We start from the raw sequence: 11,229 nt of genomic DNA, 5'->3' as shown, positions 1-11,229 counted from the left end.
CATAAGGCAGTAGCAGGCAACATCAAGTAGTTCTGTAGCAATAATTGGTATAAAGACAGACACAATCTCACAGGCGCATACAGACACATATGCAGACAACTCAGTCACACACATGAATAGAAAGAAAGGAAATGACGCCCTTGGTGGGGGCTTGTGAACGAACCTCGGATGTAGCGCTCACCTTCAGGTGGCTGCTGGCTTTGGGGCTGAGGCTGCTGAGGCTGCTGCTGTTCCAGCTGCCTGCGCCTCTTAGCCTCCAGTACTGGATTCTCATACTGGGTCTTCCTGTTGATATGACTGAGGGGCGGTGAAAGGAGGGATAGAGTTGATGGAGGTAAGGAATGAGTGACAGAGGGGAATGAATAATAGGGAACACACAGAAAATAGGAACAGAATACAGGATGTCGGACAAGAAGTAAATATCAGCAGGTAAGTGAGGCCCAACGGGGAGGGAAGACAGACACAGAGGAAAGAGAAGATAATAAAAGAGAGAGATAGGGTCAAGACAGGGAGGGGAGACATAGCGATAAGCTTTGATTAATAGTGGCACACACAGCGGCACAATACACATGCATCCATCCACACGAACAGCTCCTGTCTGAGACATGCATGACACAATCACACCCACAAATCACATCAAATAAATCCCATTACGATGATGGCTTAATTCAAAGAAACTACAAACGGCTTTCATATCACACACCAACCCTGGGAGGTTTTCCTACTAACCTGCAAGCTCCAAAAACATTATACCTGAAAGCACCACATTATACGGCAAATGAAGGAAATGGTGAATAATGTATATTAGAAAAATAAATTATTGCAGACACAAAGAGGAAAAAAAAAAAAAAGAAATGCCAAAGCCTTGAGCCCGCAGGTGCTGCTTTGAACAACGTCTAAAACGCATGAAATATTATTCATATTAATGCTGAGGCCCAGGTTCTCACACAAGATGAGAGGCGCGCGCGCACACACACACACACACACACACACACACACACTCGCTGCATGTTTTCCCAAATGACACACACAAAATGGCCTACATTTCCAGTCTACAGAAGACCAGAATAGCTGAGGCGAAATCTGGCTGTGACGTCACACAGCAGAAGTGTGTACACACATTAGAGCTGCTCCTATTTAGAGAGAGGTCAAGAGTTTCTTTTGTTAGACTGAATATGTGCGAAAGCATTTCTATTTACGCGCGCGGAGAAAAACGCAATCCTGGGTGCAGCATCAGCATCTGCATTTGCATGTGAGCCTTCTTTTGCTATGTAGCGTAGTGGACGTCACTTACTCAACATAGTAGACCCCATACACTGGATCGTCTATTTTCTCCCATCCCGGTGGAAGTTCTGAAAAAGACAGAGAGAGAAAAAAAAGACAGAGTGAGACAGCAGAAACGAGGAAAACTCAGGGCTGTGAAGTTGCTGGAGGCCATGTATTGAGCCATTAGTGGCAAGGCCAGTGGAGACCTTTTGCCTCTCCATTGTGTTTGCCTGTCAGTCAGTCTCCAGGGCCAGAGTGACTCAACAGCTTCACAGGCTGTCTGGCTGCCCCCTCTGTCCCCTCACACTGCTGACATTTCCACACATCAGATAAGAACAGAGCAAGACCCCCTTGGGCTTGGATGGATGGATGAATGGAGGGATGGAGAGATGAAAGGTGGGAGAAAGGAGTGGCGAGGGGGTCAGAGAGCTGGAAGGACAGAAATTGGGAAGAAAAAAAAAAGCACAGAGGGAGGGACAGGTGAAGGTAACAAGGAGGGGAAACTGGGGGAAGGAAGGAGGAACAATTCAGGCTTTGTAACCATTGTACAAAAAAAAAAAAAACACATGCTTTGACTGAGGAGACTTGACTGTGAGTAATTGATTGGACAATTTTCTTTTTTCCTTTATTTTCCTCATAATGAGAAACAGTCCAAACAATATAACAAAGCCAAACATTTTGGATTAATTCAATGGCTAGATTAGTGAAAAGATATCTGTCCTTGGCTAAACACAAAGGTACCACCAGTGGTCTCTGTCTGCTAAAGTTTGTGTCCTTCATTTTTTACATTAGTAACTGAGGTTTTGTGTGAATTTATCTGAATTCAACTTTGCCACCTCTTGCTTTATAGTTTGCACCCTGACTTGAATGAAAACCAGCGTTGCATGAGGAGGTGGCATTGAGAGCCGCTGCTTACTCACTGTGATGTAAGCATGACACTTCTACATAGTTTAAGTGAAATTCACGGTAATCGACACTGATTAGGGAAAGATATGAATATGATGAGGACCACTTCAGCAGTGTGTAATTGCACAATGGTGCAATCTGCTGCGTTTCTACACTGTTTGCCAGAGAGCGTGATGCCATTATTTCCAACAGGGTCATCTGATTCGGTTCTATTGTCTGATTACAGCAGCATTGATTATTGGCTGGCCTCCACATAGATAATGTCAGAGGCTTCTAATTGGCTACAAACACAGATTGTCCAGTAATCCTCTCCTGTGATGTATAAGTTTTACATATTATTACCCTCAGCCAATTATGCCTCGCCCTTTGTGCGAGTAGTTGGTAATTACAATCATCCAACTTGGAGAGCCTCCCTCTGTTTTCTAATGAGGAGGGCCCTTGGTTTGAGTGGAGTCAGCAGTAGATGCTATAAAAATGAAGGATGAGAATGTTTAAATTGTCTGTAGGCGACACACACCATACTACAGCTGGACTGAGGATGACAGTTTGCAGTACTCTCACACCAGCTATGGCTTGAAATTGATTTAAAGTAACTAAAGATGAATCTGCAATTGGATGCTTGTGAGCAACGCAATTCCACATTCCACATTTTATCATCTGCTAAATGCACATTAACACAAAAAGCACATGCAGCAAAAAAAAAAAAAAAAAAAAAAAAAAAAAAAGGCAGTGCAAGGTTACAGCGTAGGTGTTGTTGTACAGGGTGAACCCACAAAGCAGGCGTGGTGAATTATCATTCAGATGTTTTGAACTGGAACGTTAAATGGAATGTGTTCCCGCCTCGCCTTGCGCAAAATTTTAATCACCCACTTGATTTCACACTGCACTAGCTCTGCTCCTGGAGGAGCACCTGTGTGTGCGGTGTGTGAGGTGAGTGAGTGTGAGAGAGAGAGAGAGAGAGAGAGAGAGAGAGAGAGAGAGAGAGAGAGAGAGAGAGAGAGAGAGAGCACAGAGAGGATGTTTGGTGCTGCAACCATAACAGTATGGTATACATTTCAGCGTGTGGAAACACAAATGACAAAGGAAGAGAAATCTGTTGCTCATAAAACAGTGTTTTCTTCCCATCCTGTCGCCCTCTGCCCACATCCCACCTTCCACTACATATTGTGCATTCAAGGGGAAGTCAAGCGTGATGAATTACACGTTTAACTGTTTGCATCTCATTCTCTTGATACAGTGATGTGATTGATTTTTCTAGAGTAAGCATGTGCTCAGAGGGAGACTGTGTGTTTGTGTGTGTGTGTGTGTGTGTGTGTGTGTGTGTGTGTGTGGATGGATTTGTGCATGTGTGTGCTGCTGTTCATAAAACGCCTGAGTCTGCTCCTCCTCGGAGAACTGAAGTTAATTGCGCTTCTTTGCCCACCTGTATTGGATTTTGCTGATCAATAATTATTGAGCGTGTTCATCCAGTCGAGGGCTGTCTTATGGACAGTGGACACGTCTGATCTGATGATTATAACATGGCAGCCGTTAAAAATACTTAACAGTGGCAGCCTGATAGATGCTCACGCCTTTCTTTCTTCCATTTGTATCGCTGTTTCCTGAAAACAGCTGTCGGCTGCTGGAGAAAAGAGTGAGAAAGAGGCTAAAAGTGGAGTGATATTTCTCTGTGGGCGACACCTTCCACTTCACATTTGACTCAATGTTGATATAAAGAATATTGAGTAATGCAGCTTTAGCTGGTGATGAAAAAATGCAGTCACTTCTGATAAATAAACAGGATGCCATAAGTTGAGATAATTCCCTAAACCGGGGGCTAATGAAAACCTTTCAAATCCCATTCACCAGACTGAAAATAATTACAGGCCAACACAAGCCTTTTCAGAGAGGTGTCATTCTCTCCCAAGACAATAACAATATGCATTCACTGTCAATCCAATTTTTTTTTTAAATATTTTAAGTGAACAATACGAAAGTACTTTGTTTATTCCTTTCATCCCTGCATTTCAATGTTCTTTCAGTTCAAGTTAAAACAGGTTCATCATAAAGGGCTAGTACAATCATTAATCAGTTATCTCCTCTGATGGAATGACATCATTCATTACCAGTGCATAACGGTGCACGGCACAGTCTCCAGACACCATTTATCGTGCACAAGTGGCCATGCTGCTGTGTCTGATAGGCTGGTTAGTGTGCTGATGGGCCTCGGGGAGAGAAGGGCCTGTTGCTGTCTGGCTCAGACAGACGCCCATTAGGAAATCATCATTACAACCATCTTCTTCCGATCAGCCATCGTCTCTTATGTATGAAATGACAGTTTGTTGATGTGGGAGTGTGTGTGTGTGTGTGTGGTTGGCTGGTAGCATGTGGGTAAGTTGTGTGTAAGGCCAGTGTTCTCATCACATAAAGTGTGTGTTTGTCAAAGCCACATACTGAGGGCAGGCTAGATAAAGGTCAAACCTCTGATAGCATAATGTCTCATTTCGAGATGATTAGAGTCATTGTCAAAGTCACCTCTCACCAACTGTCAGTGACTCTGTATGAGCCAGTGCTGGTGTTGTGCATGTGATTATGTAGATTTGCAGTATCAACTGTGGTCACTCCATTATCTTCACTGACCCATTGCAACCTCTTTAAATTCAGCTGAACCTATCTGTATTTCAACAGTGTTTTAGATGTGTGTAAACCAAGGTGACACTAGTCTGACTCACCACAAGTAGGCTGTGGGCATGAGCCTGACATTGGGGCCGCTTATTCCAGGTGGCATTCTTTTCCCTTTTCGCTTCCCCTGCCTGTTACTGTTTTCAAAATCCCTTTCGCTACAGGAAACCGCCAAGCTGTCAACTTACACGCTGAAAAGTTTTGACGAAGATTTGGATCATGCAAATGCACAGTCAACATACGTCCTTGCTGTTTTTGTGGCTTTTTAAAGGCAGTGCTTGCTTTCCCATGTGCAAATGTTCCACCAAAGCATCTTTGGCAAAGTGGAGACAGGTCTGGCTATGAAAGACTAAAGTGAAGCAGGCAGTGGGATGACATGGTGAATGTTGGGTTGACAGACGTTTATCAAAAAGGGTGGAGTAAAAGATAAAGTGCCTACCTAGGTCATTGTCCAGCTCCTCTGTGTGTACCCCTTCTGCTCAGCGGGATGGACATCACAACACCACAGGATTATTGTGGAAGGGAAACAGAAGAGGGAAGAAAGGTGAACAACAGTGAGTCACTTAAATGCAATAACAACATATGGCCACTGGGTGGCGAGAGTTCATCAGAGCCAGCTGCTCAGCTTCATGAGGCAATCCATGGTTACAGAAATTACAAGGCACGTTTCTACCAAATGACTGGACCTCTGTGTGTGGTTTGACGCAACAATGGAGTAGAGCTGGTGAAGCATTTTATCCAACCTGAATGATGGAGACGTCAGCTAGCAATGACACCGTTTATCAACTTTAATTATGCATGTGTCTACATATAATTGTACAAACCACATGCCTCATCACCTCATAATAGATACAGTATGCATGTCCTTGTGTGTCAGTATGGAAGCATTCAGGGTTGAAAATGGTGTTAAACATCAACAAGCAGGCAGGACGCCTCAGTGTAGGACAGAGAGGACATTACTTGTTAGAGCTACATGATGCTAGTGATGCAGTCAATTCCTCAGAGCTGTGGGACACGTTGCTCTGACAAGCAGCTGCAAGAAGGAGTATAGCAGAGCAGTGCCACCCATTGACTGCTCACCTTTTTTCTGTGACCCAACACTGACACCTAAGGGCTGCTGGAGGAACCACTGCTCTGGCATAAGCATTTATGAATCACAACTTTGTGATACTAGTGATGACAGAAGGTATTTGATGTTTACCTGCCCATCTTTTCAGTAAAAACTCAGCTGGGTCACTAGTATCTAATGCAACTAAAGTACTACATACAAGGGTAGAGTTGAAAGCTAACGATTGAATTGATTAGCTACCAATATACTTTTGCCAAGGCATTCGTCTTGACGAGTCTTTTTAAAATGAAGAGACAGGCTTGGAAAACCTTGGAGAAATAGAAAAACCTCATTGACTGGCAAGCAAAGCACCAAATTATATGCATTTCACAGAGACAAACATAATCGCATGGTAAACATGCTCTCATGTGGACGTACCATCGTCTTCACATTCTTCCAGGGGTTTCTGAGGCTTGTCCAGGCACCGAGGGTCTATCCAGGAGGTCGTTTTTGTATTGTGGCTAAACACAACATACAAGCATAAAATTACCTGGTGGTACAGCAAAAGTGGGGGAAATAAAACCCTCCTCACATCTGCATGTAGAAAGAAGGATTTCTAAGATGCTGACTAAATAACAAATAAAATAGAATAAAAACACGGCTGAAAATCAGTGCCTTCGTAAAAACTGCCACAAGAAAACATAGAGAACTATAGAGGGATTCTTTTAGAGGAATAGGAATCGAGTCTGTTACAAATCACTGAACCTGAACTATCCTTTAAGAGTCTTCATAAATGAAGAACAGGATCTCATGAAGGCGATGGCACATATTACAAAGTTAATTTGTCATACTCAGTATTTTAATCAATTGGAATCTACGTGTATTGAATAAAAATAACCATGAGTAAAATTTCATCACTGCTCAACGTAACTAGGTCACTCTAAACGGTTCATTTCTCCCCAACTTTATATCTTTAAGAATAAATGATCTTAATAATCTTTGTTCAAGCTCACGTATATGACTGAGATAGTAGCTGCATGAAAGTCACTCTGTACTACATGTTATTGATTGTGAAAAAGATTCCTTCATGTCCTTCGGTTAGTCTCCACACGGCATATATATCATATCATATAGAAACATGGACCTGCAACTACAAACTCAAAAGGTAAGCCTGTGAAAATATGCTTTGTTTCTGTACGTGATGTTTGATTACAAACTGGAACTTGGCAATTTTGTGTCAAGACTTCCTGATGTCTTTTTTTTTTTTATTTACAATGGGAGTTAAACTATATATACAGATGTATATATATGTACATATGCATGCAAAAACTATTGTAAAATAACACCTCTTTTGAACCTAACATAGACTTTCTATCTCACGTGTATATAGAGTACCTTGAGTCACTTACTCTATAAAGTAGACCTCTCCGTTCTCGGTGTAGGCCATCTCCCAGTTGTCAGGCAGAGGTCCCAGCGGGTCCTCCGGGGGAGGATGGCTCAGGTGAGAGTGTGTCTGCTGTGTGCTCTCCGTGGTGGCCGGTGGTGAGGGGGTCGTCCCAGCGTAGGACGGGTCACTCTGGTGGGGGGCGAAGGGTCGCACCGAGTGATGAATCTCGTCTAATTCGCTAGAGTCTCCTGGGGGATCGAAAACAAACGTGTCCTGGTGCTAAGAATATTTTGCTAAGAGGAAGCTGGAGACACTTTCAGGGACAAAAAGTAGCTGTGACTACAGTTTAACAAAAGGTGCCTCGATACACAAGTAATCAAAGGTGTCGACTAAAAACGGCTTCCACAGAAACAAAGGATTCCACGGCTGAAATGGCTCCATGGTTAATTTGTGGATTTCCAATGTAAGAGACTTAGTGCCACTAGACACAGGACAGATTTCAGCCATGTTGCTCACATGACAGACTGTGTTACATGAAGAAAAACAATTATGAGAGCGAGGTAAAATGGGAGATGAAAGGGATAAAGAATTTAAATTTTGCTTTTATTGTATTCCAGTGTACTAAAATGTTCACATCAATGAGAAATCTTTCTTACTTGTGTCATGTGAACACTTCCATAGAGTAGTTTAAGAGGTTTTAGAAAGCCTCATCTTGCCAAAGTCCAAGGACTCAGAAACTGTTACATGTAGTTTTTGACCAAAATCACAGTTACACTACTGTAGAGTATATTCATTTGTCCTCCACTACTTCTCACAGCTACAGAGACGTTGACTTCAGTTAGGGCTGCCGAGTGGGCAGTTCACACCTAGAACCATGGCTTCTGAGGTGCTATCAGCTAGCTTCCTGTTATCTCATTTTCACACCCACCGTTGACTGGCACCCTCACAGCTCTCACAATCACAGACAGCAAATAAACAACTTTTGGTCCCACCTTCTAAAAACACATGGCAGAGACAGCTTCAGGGCTGAGTCAGCCTCCTTACAATACCTACTGACCTACTAGCACGCAAAAGGAAATGTGAGGGAAAATGACAGCAGTAAGTCATTTCAATCTAAAATCATCACTAACAGAGCCCTTTAAAGAAGACAGCACTGATATCAGCATCATATTTCCAAACATTTGAAATGAATAAAATTAAATCTTCCTCTAATTCACAAACACAAATAACCAACCAAATACTATTCATACATCATCATTAATAACAATTTCAGACATGGAGGTTGTGCTGCTTGCAGCCAGATGGCACTATTTTACATTTCTGGACACATGGATACAGGCAGATGTAGTCAAACTCAGAGGCCACTTACTCACCAATCAAAGAAGCTCTTGTATTCTGCAGCCCCTCACCACACCAAAGTGCTCCCTCTCTCTCTCTCTTTCTCTTCCCACGTCCTTTGTGCTCTTTCTCCTACTTTTTCATTTTCTGAGCTTATCCTCCTTCACAAAATACAAACCTCCCTTGCTTCTCTGTCTCTGTCCAATCCTTTTCAGACTTGGCTACTTTACCCACTCCCAGGAACTCCCCCTTTCTCTTTAATTTCCTGCTACCTTGTCTCCACTTCGATCCCCTCCCACTTCATCCATCGCCACTCACATTCTCCTTTTCTTTCCTTCCAAACAGAACTGCAGAAACTAGGATCGCATTCCTGTGTTATACTCCAAGCTAAATAAAACACAGCCTAGTTCTTTGCAAGCAGATGCCTGTGTACTCGCTGACTTCAGGTCTGTTTGTTTTAAAGGTGTCAACCACACCAGCGGCAGGAGCATGCGAGTCGTGATCCTGCTGGTATATGAAAGAGACAGTAAACTAACAATAGGTGGTGTGCAGCCAGTCACATGACAGCTGTTGATGAGTTAAACAGTGGACACATGAAGCTAGCCTCTACACAGTGTTTATCAATGACAAATGTGGCACTTCGGTTGGGATGCTGCCTATGTGAGGATGCCAAATTTAATTTAGTTTGGAGTATGCCGCCAGCCTTGGGGCCTGTTCCGGTCTAGTATTTTGTATCCTAATAAATGAAAATTGTCTAAATCCATTTGAGACAGGTTTTTTTTTTTTTACGCCAGGCTTCAGAATGTGTTTCAAATGCGTCTTGAGTGACCATTTGTTATTGAATTTTGCCTCCCCACTCACAGTGTGAAACTGCTTAACAAACAAAATGCACATCTGAGCTCAAACAGACATCCAGAGAAGAGGAGAGTGCAGAGGGTTTATGCCGCAGCTTATGAACAGACTGCAGATAATAATGTGTGAGTGATCAATTCATATTAGGGTTGCAACAGTATGAGATTTTCATGGTATGATAACCGATATGATAACCGCAACAGTATTTTGCACCAGTGGTGGAGGAAGTATTCACATCCTTTCTTAAGTTAAAGCACTAATACCACACTGTCAAAGCATTTTGTTTTACCTAAAAGTCCTGCACTGAAAATGTTAAAGAAAAGTATGTATGGAAGTTTTATCATGAAAATATGCTTGAAAGTATTAAAAGCAAAAGTACTCAGTGCAGTAAAATGTCTCTTGTGACTGTGATATTAGTATATATTATATCGTTAGATTATTATTCATTAAGGTATAAGAAGGAATTTATATTTGTAGTTGGTTGAAGCTCTTTTAAACTAATTTGTATTCAACTGCAGCTAATGATTATTTCCATTAGGGATATATCTGCTGATTATTTTCCCCATTAACCGACTGATTGTTTGGTTTATAAAAATCAGAAAATAGTAATAAATGCATCACCAGCCGTCACAGGTGATCTAAACGATTATAAAAATAGTTACCAATTTACTGTAGGTGTATGACAGTGGAGCCAGATTGATCCTGGCTGTACCTTTCACTCTCACACACACTGCCCTGAGCCGGGAAAGTTTGTGTCTTTCTTCATGTGGTCAGATCGGGGTCAGTGCGTGTCTGTTTGTGAGTCAGAGGTTATCTAACCAACAAACAACGCAGCACCAAGATGGGCAACCATGTTTGATATTTCCTCCTTTGGCTGCTACTTATAGAAATCCCATCGATGAGTTTCTTTTTCGGAGGACGGAGGTTGGTCATATCACTCTTGCTTCTCTCTGACATTCTCTCCACTGCATATGTGTGTGGCACCAGTTGCAGCAATATACCGTGAAACCGGTACAGTGCTTCGATCCTAGAACATATTACATCTTCAAAGGGTTTTGGATGTATTCACACCAACATTAATTAACATGAATTAATTGTTCATTTAATCTAAAAATCACAGAACGGACCTACGTGATAGGTTCAAGTGGTTAATTTTACCATACCAATTATCTGTACCCAAGTTGTATTTGCGTAAAGGGATATTCCAGCTATTTAATATTGCATCTATATTAAGTTAGGGGACTTGAGAGATACACATCCATGATACAAGACCCCAAAACACTTCACATAATATAACAGGATAGTGGATTTCATTAGAGCCTGATGACATCATCAGGGTTCCTTTTTACTGAGACTTGAAAGAGCAGCCACCAAAGACATTATGTTGTCACAGGCTGAGTACTGTAGCTCCCCTCAATAAAAGTTATCTGAACACATTGTGTAAAGCAGCCTCTTTAATATACAAAAAGAGAGTGAAGACAGCCAAGTCTGTATTCATGTTAGAAAAGCTCTAATCATCAAATATTTAGAATTCTTTTTCAATAAATTAAACAAACAATAAATTAATGATCTAAATTATCCCTCAGTTGATTGATTAATTGCACATTTATTGTTTCTGGAGTTGTCCCCCTGTGATCATCTAAGATCTATTTCAGCGCGAGGCGTTCACACGGTCTCATTCGTCTTTTTAAACACTTGAAACAGAAAAAAACACAAGGGTCATTTCACCAGAGATGCATTTAAAAGTTTGTCTCTTCAGGATTTCAGATTT

The 11,229-nt window shown here is 41.9% G+C and overlaps 1 protein-coding gene across 1 annotated transcript in view; it reads right to left on the bottom strand.

Moving 5' to 3' along the window:
* The window catches only part of magi1b (membrane associated guanylate kinase, WW and PDZ domain containing 1b), a 133,075-nt gene that overhangs the window by 37,036 nt on the left and 84,810 nt on the right, over window positions 1-11,229 (bottom strand). The window contains exons 5-9 of the mRNA XM_056391656.1: window positions 7,291-7,516; window positions 6,320-6,402; window positions 5,273-5,308; window positions 1,295-1,352; window positions 182-297 (exon numbers count right to left, since the gene is read on the bottom strand). Of these exons, the coding sequence (XP_056247631.1) occupies window positions 182-297; window positions 1,295-1,352; window positions 5,273-5,308; window positions 6,320-6,402; window positions 7,291-7,516 (519 nt within the window). The remainder of the gene's footprint in view (window positions 1-181; window positions 298-1,294; window positions 1,353-5,272; window positions 5,309-6,319; window positions 6,403-7,290; window positions 7,517-11,229) is intronic.

Source organism: Seriola aureovittata, chromosome 2, assembly GCF_021018895.1.
Source record: "Seriola aureovittata isolate HTS-2021-v1 ecotype China chromosome 2, ASM2101889v1, whole genome shotgun sequence".
Taxonomy (NCBI): domain Eukaryota; kingdom Metazoa; phylum Chordata; class Actinopteri; order Carangiformes; family Carangidae; genus Seriola; species Seriola aureovittata.
This window is presented reverse-complemented; position numbering and strand designations above follow the sequence as displayed.